Source organism: Amblyomma americanum, chromosome 4 (assembly GCF_052857255.1).
Source record: "Amblyomma americanum isolate KBUSLIRL-KWMA chromosome 4, ASM5285725v1, whole genome shotgun sequence".
NCBI classification, from domain to species: domain Eukaryota; kingdom Metazoa; phylum Arthropoda; class Arachnida; order Ixodida; family Ixodidae; genus Amblyomma; species Amblyomma americanum.
In genome coordinates, this window is record NC_135500.1 from 208,954,530 (window position 1) to 208,972,247 (window position 17,718).

A 17,718-nucleotide genomic window follows, 5' to 3' on the forward strand; every position below is an offset into this window, starting at 1 on the left:
GGAAAAAAAAAAGAGAGAAAGCTTGTTATGTTCGTCACTGTGCTTCAAGGTTCAAGGGGATAACTTCAACGGGAAAGCCAAGCATATATTTAAAGTACAAATCGAAATACACGTCATGCAAAGAGCGGCATACTAGCGCTACTTTCTGAAGTTACGAACAAAAAACAGCGCAAAAAACGACTTGACAAGAGAACGAGACAACAAGAGTGCTGACTATCAACTGAGGTTTATTTTAAGACAGAAGGAACTTATAGTCACATACAAAAAACAAAGAGCACGATACGGGCTGCTGATAATCTGCAGACAAGAATGAAAGGCGCTGTTTTCAGTTTGTATCTCTATGCACCAACTAGCACGCCAACATGCCCTCCTAAGTTATCTGCTTGGTCCGTAGGTTAGTGCCCTCTTACATGCCAGATCGAAACTGAGGGCACTCTGGCTCGCCTTAGAGAAAGAGGATTAATTTCAGCAGCTGGGGTTCTTTACCCAGCACTAAGATCTCATAGCATTGGCGTTTTCGCATTCCTATCCTGTAAAAATTCTACCGCTGCGGCCAGGATCAAACCCGAATGCTTGTGCCCAGCAGCTTAACGCCATAGTCTAGCACCAACGCGGTGGATCACGCCTAACGTAGAATGACGTCTTTGTGACATCTGAGACCACAAACATCACGGCGAGCACTCGCCCAGTGCTCATTTGCTGCAATGCTCATTTGTTGCTATATGAGCTCTGATATAGCAGAACTTGCCATGTTGTCAATTTGGAACATTTATAACCACTAGGGACTAGCATGCACAGTATTTACATGGGTAATACATGCGAGACTTTAGGTACAAAGCGCCCGTCGATCAGTGGTTACACGGTGTCCTGTGGCGCTTCCCGGTAGCCGTAGGAGTTCCACTGCTCGAATACTTCATCTCGAGCCTTGAGCTCCCTTTCTATGTCGTCGTAGTCGTAGCTCTCGAGCGTACCTCCGTACTTCTCCGGAATCAGGTCATCGGGAACAAGGCCGTGCAGCTTGTTGAGATCGTAACCAAGAAGGTGAAACTGAAAGCAACGTGCAGATTTTCAAACGGTCACTGCACTCTTTGATTGCATCTTAATACAGCGTTTCCTTTGCTTGCTTGCAATCACTAGTAGACTGCATTCCCGGCTGAATTCTCTGGATTAATTTCTAAATCCAACGCTACCCCCCCCCCCCCCCCCCCCCAAACTACCATAACCCAAGTCTGACAACCAGTACCCTATCCCGCAAATCGCATCCTTACCGACTACTTCCCATGCATGGGCGATCTGGGGAGTTTTCACTGGCCTGCTCTTATGGCGACGGGTCGCTGTGGTGGCTATTCCTGATTATTTTTTTTCCTCGCTTTCGAGTGCACTAAAGACCGTTTGTCCTCAGAGGCATGCTAGTTTCTTAATAAAGTCTGCTTTCTTATTACGACGCGCAACTGGTGCGGGCTGAGGTGTTATTTTTCTTAGTTACTTTTATACGCCTGAATATAACTGCTGTATTTAATGTTCGCTAAGAGTGTGAGTCAAGCATTCGGCTCTGTTATTGCTCTTATGCATCATTGGAGCAGACATCGAGATAACTGTTGGGAGCTGTCGCCTTTAGTATTCTATACCTATAAAAAGCAAGCGAAAGCAAGTCTTAGCTTGTACGTGTCAAATAGTGTCCCATCTGTCATATAGTTATATAAATGAAGAGAGCTTAATTCTATCTGGGGCGCAGACCTCATTTATGGTTAGCAAGAATTTTATGCCCAAGAAAAAATTACTTGCGCAAGACACCGACATGCAGAACGGCGAAAAAAATGAAAGGGATGATTCTCACCCTTTTCACCAGTTTATGCTTCAGAAATGGCTTTGCAATAGCAAACAAGATATCGAATACTGCGGGGTTGTTGATAACGTAGACTTCTTTGATCCTCATAGGACAGCAATCCTAAGGTAAAAAGAAAACGTGCGTTAGCGGTTTCTCGCTTGCCTGTTTTTTTTTATCGATCATGACACGGAGAAAGCATTGGCTGCCGCCATGCTCATAGCGTTCTGACGATATGTATGTGGCAGGGCCTATGTCTTTCTCAATGACATTTCCGCAGATTTTTCGTCACGAACTGATTGCATGCTCGTGCTCAGTGACGTTTAGCCTTTCAGAAAGATCGTGATGCATCTCTCGACGGCTGTTACAAGAACCGTGTCCGGAAGCCGAGAGATTGGCATGGGTGACCGCATTCCATCTTTATATGCGAAAGCACTGGTGCTGTATGGCTACTCCTGGCCGCGGGGTATTACACGTTACCATCGATCAGTGACGCAGCTACGTATACGGGGCACGCGGCCATTTATTTTTTTATTTTCTAACAGAAGACCCGGTACTGCTACTGTGGCTATTCTAGTGCATTTGCGGGCCGTGCAGTGAGCAATGTTCTCTTTTTTTTTTCTCGCGGACTGGTGTCTCAAAAAATATTGCACAGTACGCAGCGAGAAAAACGACGCCAAGCGGCGAGTGCAGAAACAGGTCACGTGGGCAGGTGCGATGATGTGTCCATTCGTTATACCGGGAGGCTAGAGGGAAATAAAAAGAGCATAGGCGAGCCTGGCTGGGGCTACATTGCATGCAGTGTATTTTCTTTGTAGACCTTTCTGTCCTGGCGCCTTATACCGTTGGGAGGCCGAAAAATGTTGCGCATATGCATTGTTCCTAAGGTATACGTACCAACAAAAATATTGACCGGCGATCTGTGCGCCGATATTAACTACGGGTTCATGCCTCCAGTACCATGTTTACAATCCAGTCAAGAATGTGTTCGGTATCATCAAAGTGCAAGAGGAGCATTTAAATGGTGGTGTATTTCGTGCATAGAAAATTAGTAGCACAATTTCGGGACATGTAATTGGCGTTCGTAATCCAAGTATCTTCTTCAGATCCATTGTAGTTTCTCTGGCTACCACGTCCAAATTTGTAAGTGGTTGACCGTACTGAGTTTCTCGGGTAATTCGTAGGTTCTGCTGTAAAAGTGATAAAAACTACACGTCAGTTTCGCATGCAAATGCCGCGAGGCTGTATATGCGCCGCTAAAGTATACAAGTTCTAACGCAAATAGCAATAAAGTTTTGGCTTGTGGGATTACCGTAAAGGTAGGAACCTTATTCACTGACATGGACGGCAAGAAAACTTCGCAGCACCTTTCGGTACTTTTTCTGAAACCCTCTCATGCGAAATATGTTTAATCTTTCATATGCCGTTCACTTAAGCACGTGTGCGTTTTCCACGCCCCTAAGAAACCACACGCATGCGGCTTTACCTACAATTGAGGTACTCCGACTTTTGTGTAGGTGCATGCTACGTGAGATTTGTGTAGTTGTCCCCTAGCGCAGATATGACACATTGCTCACTGAAAAGCTTTCATTAGTTTATCACAAACTTCTTGCGAGTGCAAATCATAGAGAACAGCTGCAGCATCAGTATTTTCGCATACAAAGGAACCATGCTCTTGACCGAGTCATTCGCTTCACTAATGAACGCGGTGCTTTCTACAGCATTCGCAGTGTACTTCGCCATCTTTCTGAAACCCCAAAGTTCATTGAACACAATCATGAAGTCATCCCACCGTCAAAAATTTAGAGAAATGTCGTAGAACACGCCCTGTTTCTAAACGTGGCCGCCGGACCATTGCGGCAACAACAGGGGAAAAAGAAAAAAGAAGAAAATAACACACAGGCATAGCCAATTAAGGCATACATAAGTTTGCCGAAGAAAGCTTGACATCTCTGGGACCCCAAACGAATGTTTGCTTCGAGACACACGCGAGAGACAAGTCTTAAGAGGGCAAACTTTTCGTCATCTATCAAAGTGACGTTTCCTACTTACTTGGACAAGCTTGACGAACTTCCTGACATTATAAGGCGTGTAGTGAGCCAAATGGTAGGGACCAAGGTTCTTAAAATCTACCACGATCACGACGCCTGTCACCTGGAAGCAGTCCTTGAAGATGATGTGCATAATGTGCAGTATGCCTACTCTGTAGTACTGATCCAGCGAGCAGATGCTCGTGTTCCATGTGCCTGAAAAGATCGCAACAAAGGCATGTAGGTCCCACAGACATGTTTCACTAGAAAGAGTGGAACAGCATTTTAAAAAGAATCGCAGGATATTTCGGACTGGAGCAGCATTATGGCGAGAAATTTTGTTGACATCTCTTAGCGTGGGACCGGTGAAAGCCGCAATAGCCAACGCCTTTTGCAGTGAGAGCAGTTAGGCGCCCGTCCCTCGCTTGTGCGTCGCAGTCAGCCTTCGAGACGCCGAGACACCCTGTCGCTCCTACGAAGAACCAGTTCACGTCTGCTCTTTTTTGTTCTTCTGTTCACGACTGGCGTTTAGACTGTCATAAGGACCGTTGGAGAAGTGCTTCCGCTCGATTGCCCGAAGGGCCGCCGTCTGTTCCGCGGTAGTCTTTGACTGTCTGCCTTCGCCTCCCAACAACACCTCTCTGCTCTACAAGAACCGCTGTTGAAGAAGAAGGGCATAATGGCTTACGGCACTTCGAGTATGCGAACACATACCACGCAATAAACAGGTGCTTTTGTTTTTCGTCCCCATAGAAACGCGGGTAGTGCGGCCATGAATTCAAACCGTGAAATCATGCTCATTAAAGTAAGCGTAACAAGATAAAATATATGTAATAAAAAATAAACATAATTGCTGCGGCTTTGAGGAAGTTTCAATATTTCGACATCGTGTCCCGTTAAAAATGACTGATAAAATACCCAGGGGTAAGGCAAAGTTTATTAAGCGTGTACGCAACCCTCTTTATTTGGCTCTCGGAACTTCGGGGCTATTCACGGACAGGGTGACCGTTAAAAATCGATGTGGGCGAACTTGCTTGACCTTCTCTTCTTACCATGTATAAGGAAGCAATTTTATTGCGAAGCAATACTACTTTAGGTCGCACTTCAGCCCGTTCCGTGGCGAGGCGGTGGTAGGCACCATTGACCTTTAGCGTGACCTCGCTGCGTGACGTCACACCACGTGACCTAGAGTGATGTCACACCAGCTGTGTAAAAACGGGGCCCCATCTCACGCCGTCGCGAGGCGAGGCGGTAGCCACCAACGGCGGCCTAACTCCCGCTCCTCTCACCAGGGGCGCTACGGTCAGAGTGACGTCACACCAGCTGTATAAAACAGCTCCTCTCCTCTCGCCAAACACACTATTGCTTCGCAATCACCAGGCTTAACCAAGCTAAGCCACGGCCGTTTTTTTTTCTAGTGTTACTGTGGTTTTAACGCCTCTACCAGCTGTTCCTTTTCTTGTGTACCACGAGACTACTTGCACTCAATGGACAATTTACCTCTTGGGCTGCTGCGGGCCCGATTCCGGGCTGGGCTGGGCCCGGGCTCAGTAGAGAGACAATGTGGCGGGCCCTGTTCGGGAAAGGGCTTGAAGCGCCAGGTCTGGGCCTGGTTCAGCCTTTAAGTCTCCGGCTCGGAACTCAAAATACGGCCAGTGTGGTTCTCTACCCTGAAGTAATAAGGGAGTAATTACTCATTGGCATCCACCCAAGCGCACCCATACGACTAGAAAGGAAAGCTATACAGCTTTATCAGAAAGTTCGCAGTTCAAGAAAAAACCATCCTGGTGCGGGGTTTGAACCCGGGACCACCGCTTCACCGCAGCAGTCACTCTACCAACTGAGCTAACACCGGGGCGGCAAGCTTATGGTAGGGCGAGAGCGAATTGATCACTAACTCGGTGGTGGACCAGTGTTGGTCACATGTTTAGGGGAATCGCCCAAGGTGTAGTAAATTTCGAGCCCTGGTCTGGGTTTGAACTCCGGACCAGGAGGAATTTTTCTTTAAGTGCGAAGTTTCTGAGAAAACTGTATAGCTTTTCTTTGTAGCCGTATGACTTTGCTTGGGCGGATGCGAATGAGTAATTACTCCCTTAATACAAACCTAATCCACCTTCGGGGATTCCCCCTAACATCTGACCAATGCTCTACCCTGAGGTCATTTCCTTTTATTCCTACGTGGCTAAGACTCCAGGACAATGTCGCGCCCATTTCCACGTGAAATACGTTTGACACATGGCTGCACTGGGGTGTGGAGGCGCGCATTTAGTTTATCATGATTCATTTTACAATTTCATGTGTGCGTTATGACTCAAATCGATGTCAATATTTCGGCAGCAAGAACGCAGCCCTGTTCATCATCCTTTTTTTTTCTGAGCGACGAGGCACTGCACCATTTGACCAAACCTTTATCTCTCGATTAGGCATCCTTCAGTCAGATTAGATATAGTTCATGGTACTCTCGATATTTCACCCATCTTTGAGACTCCTTTTTAGTTCTTACCTAACATTCACTACCCTCTGCTAAATCACACTAAATTGAGTTTAACGAAATATGGCCTGCGATACTGACCCTCAATTACTAGTCCCAGCTGCCCTGAAGTCACAGGTACTTGAACTACCTGTTGTTGTCTTTTTACATGCAGCTTGTCAGCCCTTGTTGTTTTTTTTCCTCTTTTGGACACTGGCAGTATGGCTGGAAAGTTCAAGGGCGAGCCTTGTGCGGGCCAATCATTTTTCAATTTGCCTCCCTTTATGTGCTCTTTATCAGCATCTCTAATCTCACGAATATTTATACCTCCCCACCCCGCTCCCTAACAATGAACTTCGGTGCATCGCGACTAGAGAACATGCAGCTCTAAATAGCTGTTTCGCAATGTAGCCGCTAGTTAGTTAGCGAACGAACAAAGTGAAAACCTGTCAGCCTTAACGCGATAAAAAAACCGACTAGATATTAAACAGAAGCACGTCCGTCTTCTGCACTGGTTCTCTAGTTTTTCGTTATCTCTTTTTTTAAGTAAACAGAAAGGAAATCGCTCACATTCTGCTCACCGAGCTCGTATGTAAAAGCACGATTGGCCTCTCTTGGACCTGGTGTGCTTCTTACGCTATTTTTTCTATTTGGGAAGCAATCGAGCGGTTCTGTATCATTTCTGCACTGTAGAGTTATTTGAGCAGACGGTTAACTTTTTGTCTGAGTTATTACAGTGTTCCAAAAACAAAACATGTTGACTGACCTCAAAAGCGCACTGAAAAAGTAGCATCGCTCATACGAGTAATGCTGAACGTCAAGGGCCAGAACCCTTCAAAGAAGTACCATACAAACTGATATTGCCCTGCCCACCTCCCTATATTTTTACCGAGAGGATGTTTGTGTATGTGGCTTGCAGGCGTTTCGTGTCGCCTCAAGAGACATTGTATGCTCGTTTCTTGTTTCACCTTTACCTCACCAATTTTTATTAAAAACATTTTGTCCCTACTTGTATATGCAGACCCCAAGAAGAGGAATTTACTACTTTTGTAATGCGAAACTCCAACTGTTTATTTTCTACAGGCATGCCCGAAATTATATGCAAACGGTCACAACGATTAAATATTGTAACATTACAAACACCAAAAGTTGGTCACTCGGGGTACCGTGGTCTGATATTTATTTGCCTTTGAGGAAGCGCATCAAGGTAGACAATTAATGTAAGTGCAACGTCATTATTATGGACGACAAAACTCTGTCACCATGATTACGCTGAAGGCCGCGCTGCTAAGCTGACTTTTTCAAACAATTTTTATTCCGCTCGCCAGCTAACATAAAAAAGCCCCACTTGCAGTACTAACAGCGGTGAATTCATCTCAAACAAAGCAGGCCTCGCTCCAAAATTTTATATTAAAATATGTCAGTTCACTTAGCTCACACTTGTGTACATAACGCAGTGAAGAGTGCCGAAACATTTCCGAGGTCCGATTGCCACGAGGCTTTCTGGTTACTTCCAGCGCGAATGTTTGAATGTCGACGTTTTCGGGTGGGCGCTGAATAGTAAAGCCAATGCGCCAACAGTGTAAAGATTAGGACTGCGCTTTGATAACCTTGTGCATGCGCACAGACTCGAATATCTTCAACACTTCGTAGCAGTCTTATCACCGTCTTGAGCTTACGAAGGGAAGAGTGAAACATGGGCGGAAGTGTTCATGTTTGTAACCGAATTCCAAAGCCTGTTCTCTAAGGCAACCATGTTGACTTGTTTGTCGTGTAAATATTTGTAATACGTCAGTTCGTAAGTAGGAAAAGGCTGTAGACGCGGCAGCCGGTGACACATCACGACTGGCAACACGTTCTGTACGTAACAGCTGCCACTGAAGCAATGTCGAGAGAAGGAGTGCAATGGGTTAAGTGTGAAACGCGCCAAGGTGTGGCCGTCCTTCCTGAAACGTTTAGAATGCACATCCGCTGCATTGTGCAATGTGCGGCTGGAAAGGAAATCAAGCCTTGTATGTTGTCGCAAGCATCTTTTCTGCCTCATTCTTTTTGCTTTCTATGAGAGATAGTTCCAACATCATGGGGCACACCTCATAAATAAGCAGTGTCATCCGCTCCGTCCAATATTGAAGGCGGGAGAGGCCAATGGTAAAGAATGAAAAAAAAATGATTTGCGAGAGGAATTGATCTACGATGCGGTTCCAAGGCGATTCCCAGTTTTAATGTATTTATCAGTTTTTTTCTTCCTGTCCGTGGAAGACAAGTCAACAAAACTGTAGCCATTTAGAAGCCGCATGGCTTCACTCGTATGCTTGATCGCGATTATTATTTTTCTCTGAATAAGATTTGTAGGAATTTCCTTCTACCTGCTCTCGTGGCGCAATTCTCGAGTGGTTAAAGGGACACTGAGGAGAACTCTATCATTTTTTTTGTTAGGAAAATCTGATAGTTCGGCATTTCATGGCTTTGTTGCCGCTTGTCCGGGCGCGAAAGATGCATTTATTTCAAAGAAATTTGGATTCGAAGATGAAAAAGTTTTTCCCGCCGCTCTGATTCAAACTCAGGAAACTCTTATGACGCCACGGCAACTCTTATGACGTCTCAGAACGGAGTGACGTGATACGTGACGTAAACGCAGACTCCGTGATTTCTAACGGCTAGCGGTGCTGTGCGCAACCTTCCTTCGCCAGCCTCAGAGATTCGTGGATTCCTTGAATTAAGGAAAATTCCTCCAAGGTGGCGCCTCTTGTCCTAGGAAGTCATCACGCTTGTACTTGCGAGATTGGCCTGTGGCGGCGACACCTGTATTTTGGTTTTTGCTATTTTTTACATTACAAGAGCTTTGTTTTCGGTAAGAGTGGCGTTTTTGTGATCAGGAGCTGCTATTGTATCGATAAAAGCCAACTTCAATTTCCCCTCAGTGTCCCTTTAAGAAGATCGTGGGTCGAATAAGTAACTACGCAAAAGAAGTGCAAAGTTAAGATAAAGGAAACGCGAAAAATGTGAAACGGAGCAAAGATGAAGCAACAGAAAGGCCTAAGTGCCCTCGAAGGGCTTTAGAAAAAGGCCAACCAGGCCTCAATGTATGGTTCGTGTATGTTCCTTGTGTATCACAAACAAAATTTCTTGAATGGCATCTAATAAATGACGTTTTTCAGTTGACTTGAGTTCACGGATCTACGAACAGACGCATATAGTCTCCTAATCAGCGCTGACGAAAGACAGGCTCCATAAATCATGTAAATGCTTACCCACTCAGTATACTTCGGTTGGGTGCAATCCTACCTGTGACGTGTAGCGCTTACTTGGATAAATTCATTAATTAGCCAGACTACTTCTGTGCCTGACAGTAAAGAGTTGGCCTTCAGGGTGCTTGCCTTTTTCCTCTCATTTAGGTCATGCTAAAGAAGCTAAGGAACGACATGGTGGAGAGATGGTTATTTCTTTCCAGAGCCACCACGACTCACCACACCACAAAATATGCGAGTAGATCCTTTTCTCTGGAACCAACATGATTCCCAAGTGCTAAGCAAGCCATATCATCCCTAATAAGAGTCACTAAACCATAAACACGCACTTTGGCGTGGAAGGGCATACCTTCTTCAAAAGATGCAACAGTTTGTGTGTCAAGCCATAGGCATATATTGTACTTGGTCATTTCTGTTAATTTTTTTTTTCCTGTGCAAAAAAAATTCCCTCACAAGCTTCGAATATGGCTATAGCTCACAGGCCCTTCAGCGCTCTGATAGCAACCACGTTATATCCCTTGGTACCGAGAGTCGACACACGAGACAAGCAAGTTCAATTACCTTACCCAAATTCAGCATTAACACTGGCCGCCCTTTGGGATCTGTCTTGCGAGACAAAGTCACCAGCTGATGCTGCCGACAGGCGGCGTGGAAGGGGACGCTGTGCAGACAGAGGGCATCGAACATGTCCGGATTTTCTCTTCGCGCCTTGAAGTACCTCTTTATAGTATTGAAGGCGCAGGGGACGTCGTACTTCCGAGCTCGTAGAAAAATTAGTAGAGTGTCTTCGTCCTCGGTGAAGTGGAGTGAAGGTTCGTCTGATGAATACAGAGAAGACAGAAAACAAACACTTCGAAACCGTCTCAACTTAATTGCCGCTGTCAGCCACACTGTCGGGGCAACATTCCACATCTTTTGAAGGGAAGCATGCCGAGCGCACTGCCACCACAACAAAATTGCTCCGCGTGGTCTTCTCTTAATGCCCAGAAAAGTCGAGAAATTTTATTTAATAGTTTGCGCAATTAAACTAGTAATTGAATTTACAATTTGACTTTTTTCATGTTGTTCCACTAGTAGCGAGCGGGTATCTGCAAGCGGTTTACGCGGCGAACTCAGTTTTGTCCGTAAATCATTTGAGTTAAGCTCATGAACTGACCAAAATTACAAACAATTTACGACTCACTACCATGTCGCAAACCACTCACGGGCTCTGAACTCAGATTGAACACTGCAGAAAGAGGTTAATCTACGTTGGAATTTTCGTTAAAACCGCCAGGCTCAAATAATCTCAGCTCTCACTGTTTTGTTTTTAGGTGATAGTAGGCCAGGGGCGCACAGTTACATTTTCCTGGCAGCTTGCTTCGTACGGTGTGCCAGCAGTAGGCTTCATGGGCTTACCTGAAAGGAGTTGGCGCAGTTGCTTTAGAGCCTGCCGTCTTACGACGGCCGTCTCTCCAAGTTCTCGGTGCGCGAGAATCCTTAGGCATTCAGGCAAGTCATCGACTACCAAACTTTCCTGACCTTTCGTGTTGCTCATCGTAGTGGCACCTTTTATGGAAGAAAGTATGTGCAGTCCGATAAGTGCAGGGAAAACTGCACAACTCCACAGGTGACAAAACTAAAACCTGTAGGCAGGCAAAACACTGCACACCCGCGTGAAACAAGCTGTTAGTGAAAAGCTATCTAGAAATACTTCTCCCACTTCGATCCTTCTGTTCAGTTAAGGAAGTGGGCCCGATATTTTCATAATAAAAAATAATAGAGACATACTCATATTCAATTTTTTGTATGTACACACCTAAAAAAATGAAAATTCATTGGTGGGCACTTTGTTGACCTAAAGTGTGGTGAGGCGAAATCCCTTAGTTCGGCGTTGCGGCTCGGGTCACTGATGTGTGGTTAAGATGATTAAGTACTCAATTGTTTGTGAATATTGATTGCTGGAGACAATGGGGGGGCGTTTAGGAGGCATCCATCCGATTCGACGCCTTTCCGCAAGCACTCTCCGGCGTCCTAGACAACGAGAACTACATATGCTTTGGTAGGAAGTACCGTAGTCGTTAGAACGCTCTGCTGCGGAATGGAAGGATGGTGGTTCGAATCCCATAGTACAAAAGTATTTTTTTTATCAAGTTGCTGAAGAGCGTAACGGATGGACGGATAGACAGAGTCGCAAGCATAAGCCATTAAAGGCTTTCGCCTTAATGGTAGAACTGAAGAGCAGTTCACTATAAGAAATTGTTTTCCAGCTCGCTTCTTAACATTTATCTGCCGAATGGCGCAGAAATTTTCAACTTATTTTATGTCAGAATAACATAAGGGCTCTAAGGTAGTCGACAGCTTTAATACCACAAAGTCTGTCTTGTATTCCTACACTGAATGGAAAGCTTGCAACGCTTGCCTTTGTTCAATAGCTTCCTAATTCGAAGGAAATATTTATTACAATAGTTGTCACGTGTGTTCTGACTTTTTGGTGAATCTGTTCTTCTCAAGCTCTTGTAGCCCTATTTTCATCCCAAAAAGTTATGGCGTGATGTTATATCTGCTTGGGACGTAAACACTCATTGTCTAGGCTTTTTAGCTCCATCCGCGGTCTATCTTATCTATAACTCTATACTCAGGAGTACTTCAGGTGGCAAGCTTTAGTCGCACAGATTGTTCTCTTTTTGCCTGGCCGCAAACAATACGACGTTTCCTACACTCATTACTTCTCCACCACAGCCATCTTCTTTTTTGTTTTAGTAGTATTGGCTGTTAATACTGACAACCAGAAATGTAACATTCTTCTTATGGTTGAAACTATGGTTGAATACTGTTCAGGTGGTTGAAACGGTATTTTGAACATCTTGTACAATGCTATACAAAACATCTGAGATGACTCTTTCCAATGTCAATCTGACATCACCAGGTTAAGCAGCGCCAAATCGTTCCCTGCACGAAATGTCTACAGCGTTGCCACAATTATTCCACGCCCTGTTTCCCCTCTAGCACATGATAATCAGCCCAATAAGCAAGAAATCAATGAGACTCGTCGTATGGCTCCCTCCAGACTTACCTATTGCGTTACTTGCAGTGGGTCTGCGGGGACATTGAGAGGGCCAAAAGAAGACCACTATAAAGGAAATTAGTTCTTTTTCGCCGTTGGAGGCAACGCGGAACGCATATAAAGCAATATTCTACGACACTCCCTGAAACTGCACATAGAGAGCGCCCTTGCTAGCCATGCATGTCATAGATCGCAACATATGAAACAAAAATGGCGTTCAAAACTGAATTTCGTCCTAAAGGTGGCTGGTTTACAAAGACGTCGGTGTTTTCTTTCTACGCTCGATGAAGAGAATGTGGACATACCGCCCGTATCCTTATGACAAGGTGTGGGTTCGGGTGACGTCTCCGCGGTCCACTCCAGTCGCAACGTCGCCGGCATCCCAGCGCACGACGGCAGCACAGTACACGGTTCACGTCGTCGATCCACACAAACAGCTGTGCGTCCGGCTGTAAGTCTGCGCGCCTTCCAGCGACAGCCTGTCTTCCTACGTGACGGCCTGCACCCGCGTCGACGGGGCAGTGGTTGTTGTCTGCGTGTCGGCAAAAATACGAAATAGAAATTCAGCCATCGCACTCTCCTGCCGCGGCCTTGGTATCTGCCTCCCTCCTCCGCCTCGCCTTCGTTGCGCAGGCCTCTCGCCGACGTATCAGCTTCCGCTGCAGAATTGTACACAGCAACGCTACAAGCTTAGCAATCTCCGTTTCGTAACTTCCTTCGCCCAGACGGGGTAAGAAAAACAACCTTGTAGTATCTTGCGTTCTTTGCCACCACGAAATGAGGGCACTCAGCAGGGTAAGGCACCCTAATGACCCCTAATCTGGGAGTGTAAGAACGAGCGAATGACAGTATGAGGCGCAACACCCTCTTCTCCATTCACACCTCACTCTTTTGATTACGTTTCTGAGACGTCGAGACTGAAAACGGGAACTATACATTCGCAACCTCCGCGTCCGCAGGGTCAGCAGCCCAGTGCTGCAGACACTGGGCCGCCTCATGTGCTGGAAGGAAAGGAAATATAGTAATGAAATAAATAGTTAATTCCTCCAGTATTAATTTGACACTTCGCCAATGATTCAACTCAAACCATTCGACCCTCGTCGGCTTTCCCTTTCATAAACATCGCGCGAGGTTGCAGGAAGGTGATCAAGTCGGGGTAATGACTTTCCAGGCAAGAGTGATCGCCTCCCCGCCCAGCCACAGGGGCAAGTGAGTGCAACTCTGAGAAACGGCTGTACGTTTTTTAACGCCGACTTCCACAGCGACGCGCGAGCGGCGCCGGAGGTTATCACGTGGCCCACGTGGCCTCGCGCAACTTCCCTCACGGGCGTTCACCCGCATTTCTATGTTTTTGACGCCAGCTGCCGCGGGCAGCTGACCTTTTTGCTTCATGGCCAACGCGTGTGGCTTCGGACTGAAGCAATTGAATTTCTCCTTATTGTGACCTTGCCACGCAACGCGAAAAAGGCGAAAAAACAAAACAAAAACAAATATCGATATAAAAAAAAATAGGACAGTTCACGAAATCGATACCCGCGCGCGCAGTTGTTGCGGCTCGTGCGACTGACTGTACTGTGGAGCAGTAGAAGGAGTTGCTGCACTACGGTACCGAAAATATTCGGATTGGGCACCATAGACTGTGCGTGGTATGTATCTGCAGTTTTCTTCTCCCCCCATTTTTTATTGCCTCTTTTTTTCTAGGCGTGGTTGAGGTTGCCACGGCTTCGCTTCCTCCTAATCTAACGTACCTACCTTTTCGGAGGCTATTCTCAGCAGAGTTAAGCAGTACCAGCAATCATTTGCAAAACATATATAGTCGCGAATCGCGGGCAAACTGTAACAACAAAGAAAAAATTGTTTGCTAGGCGCTTCGCGAACTCACGGCTCGTAGTTACTAAAACCACCTGACATCCGCATAGATGGCACTTTCACTGCTTGGAATCATGCCCTAAGCTCAACTGGCGAAATGGTTCCTCCTAGGTGTGCGACCGTCGGCACGCAATCCGTAAATCTGCCCGCTGGCGCGTCTCTGCAGAGTTTATAATGCAAAGAGAGAGAGAGAGAGATCTTTCATAATCAGAAGCAACAAATTGTGGATATCTGCGAATGCGTAACGACATTCGAAACGTCAACGGCTCCAGAATGTCCTTCAGTTAATGTGCAAAAAGCTGCACAAGCAGAATGAGTGTTATCAAGTACTACATGTGCAAAAGGCGTTTACCAGGCAATGCACGAAGTCATCCTGGATATGTTTCTTTCAATAATATCACCTCCCACACCTCCCTCTATACTTTCGGGAAACAGCGGATCTCTGCGTCTTGAATTGTCACGGAATCATTCCTTTCTGATTTCAATGTTTCCCATCACTGTAGTAATTCATGGTTGACTTATTTGACTCCTTGGACCTCAAGTAGTAACAAAAATATTGCGCCTGCATAATATGCCTGCTGAAGGCACTCTTCGCACCTTTGATTTTTCTAGTTTATTTGAAGTGTGCACTAACACATCTAGACACTTAATACGCCCGTGAAACCTTAAATAGTGGGAAGATGCAAGAAGGCCACAGCTCAATAAAATGCAATGGGGGGAGGAGGTTTTCTTTATTACAACTGAAGATTTTATAGTCAGGTAGGTATATACCCTGCGTGCTACAGAGAAGAGGATGGTGAAGATGAATCGATGCATACTAGCACAAACGTCACTCATGCGTGCACTAGTACACACACACATTTCTGATAGCACGCGAATGAGTCCTCTCTTCCTGGGAAAATTTGAAGCGGCCTACGTCACACGCAGCGGTTAGGGCGCAAGGGCTTGCGAAAGTGGACTTGATCGTCCTGAATAGCTGTCCAGCTGTCCATAAGGTATTCATCTGATAAGGCGCAATTAAATTTAAGCTTCTTGTTAAAGGATATTAGGATCAAGCTTGATGCCCGATGGTGTTGTTACTATGTGTGACAGCATAATCAGGGAGCTAGAAAAATACTGGAGTTGTACTGCCAAGAGTATCCGATTGAAATGCGGGCTCGCGTAAATGAGGTATATTTATTTAGTATTTGTTTATTTTCAATACTTCAAATGCCCTTCTGAAGGGGTTCCACCTGAGAGGTGGGCATTCGTAAGGATAGATGAGTTCTTAAATGATACGCTTCAAGTGGTAGTAATTGCAGCGGGTGACAGCAGCAGCAGGAAAACCATTCCAGTCCTTGGGCGTTCATACGAAAAATGACGAAAAAGGGGCTGGTGAATGGGCTGAAGGTGGGTTCACGGTAATGGCTGAGGCGGCCGGAGGCGGAAGAGTGGTAGGTTAGCTTGCACATTTACTTTATATTTTATGAAAATTTTGCGTCCCAAAGTTACTGAAACTATGAGAGACGCCGTAGTGAACGCCTCCGGAAATTTCGACCGCCTGAGGTTCGTTAACATGCTGACATCGCACAGTGCACGGGCCTTCGCTATGGGTTTATTAGTGCTCGATATATATGAATAATCAGAAAATTAAAAAAAAAAACGGGCAGCACGGTTCTGAACGGATTCTGGTAAGTTGGTGTGGTTAGCTTGGTGGGGGTTCCAGATAGTGCATGCGTATGCGAGTTCAAGTGGAACGAAGATGCGCTAAAATAGTAATTCTACGGAAGGGGGTCTAATCGGTGGTTGCGGCGCAAATTTCCGATGCACTGTCAGGTTCATTGGTCAGTTTCGTTATGTGATCAGTCCATAAGATAAGATAATTCCTTAATTCCTAAATAACTGTAAGAAGTTAGGGAGCTGAAGTCAGAGCCGTAAAGGATTTTTCCAAATCAATGGATTTGGAAACACCGCATCCATGAGCCCAATTCCATTTTGTTTAATAATTTATTACCCGCCGCGGTGGCTCAGTGGTTAGGGCGCTCGACTACTGATCCGGAGTTCCCGGGTTCGAACCCGACCGTGGCGGCTGCGTTTTTATGGAGGAAAAACGCTAAGGCGCCCGTGTGCTGTGCGATGTCAGTGCACGTTAAAGATCCCCAGGTGGTCGAAATTATTCCGGAGCCCTCCACTACGGTACCTAATTCTTCCTTTCTTCTTTCACTCCCTCTCTTATCCCTTCCCTTACGGCGCGGTTAAGGTGTCCAACGATATATGAGACAGATACTGCGCCATTTCCTTTCCCCAAAAAAACCAATTTAATAATTTATTCAGTGTACCTACATCACCCGAAGGCATTATTGTAGTGGGTTAAGTACATCAAAAGCGCAGAAATTATGCGTGAACACTACAAAGCAGAACATAATAAACGAAAAATAAAGAAGCATTGATTTGGGTAGCATCCAATTAGACCTGCGAGTGAAAAAAAGTGACCGGCATTTATTCAAAGTGATACGGAATTTCGGTGTAGGAAGTATGGTTTTAATTTTCATCTTTTGAAATTAGATTTTAATTTTCTCGTTTGAATTCAGTCTTCTTGATTCCGCTTCTTCTTTTGCCTTTTTTTCAGCATGGGCTGCCTCGTGCCGCAGGGGTTTGCTGTCGTTTTCGCTGCACTCAAGAATATTGTTGCCCACTCCTCTATTTTGCAGCCTCTGCTTCAGCCGCTCGAAATGTTGGATCTTGACGCCTTCTCTTTGGTTCTCCGGCGCGGATGGCAAACCTGGCGGCTGCGGTCGCTAGTCGAAGGATCGGAGTCTATTGCAAACGCTAGAACACGACCGAGAGTGAACGGGGGCGAGATCGCATTTTAGTTTTATTTTTAGCGGTGTTTATTATTTCAGATCATAAAAGAGAATTGGTTTTGAGAATGCAACAACGAGGTGTGGCATCGACCAAAAGGCGGCTCAGCAACCGCATGATTAACTGCATGTTGCTAGTTCTAGTTTTTCGCGCTCGCTCTGGGGGCGCTATTGCAGCGTGCCTCATCTTTCTCTGCAACGGTGGCCTGACGGTCTGAGCTTCTGCCTCGCATGCGGGAGGTGCGAGGTTCGATCCCCAGTGCCGCCGGGTACCCACCGGTAATCCAATCGGCACAAGCTTTCCCCTGGCCTGGTGCTGGGTTTCTTTAGGGCAAAATGCTCGGGAAATGGTTCTTTCACCCCACCTTGAGAAGACGAAAACAGCTTGTG

General features: G+C 45.9%; 1 protein-coding gene across 1 annotated transcript; it reads right to left on the reverse strand.

Moving 5' to 3' along the window:
• Positions 1-210: 210 nt before the first annotated feature.
• Positions 211-13,305, reverse strand: LOC144129214 (alpha-tocopherol transfer protein-like). Its single transcript, XM_077663199.1, has 6 exons — positions 12,925-13,305; positions 10,972-11,121; positions 10,140-10,391; positions 3,878-4,071; positions 1,838-1,948; positions 211-1,047 (listed from the first exon to the last, which is right to left on the reverse strand). Exons 1-6 carry the CDS (start codon positions 12,998-13,000, stop codon positions 856-858), a joined length of 975 nt encoding a protein of 324 aa, XP_077519325.1. The 5' UTR covers positions 13,001-13,305; the 3' UTR covers positions 211-855.
• Positions 13,306-17,718: the final 4,413 nt, after the last annotated feature.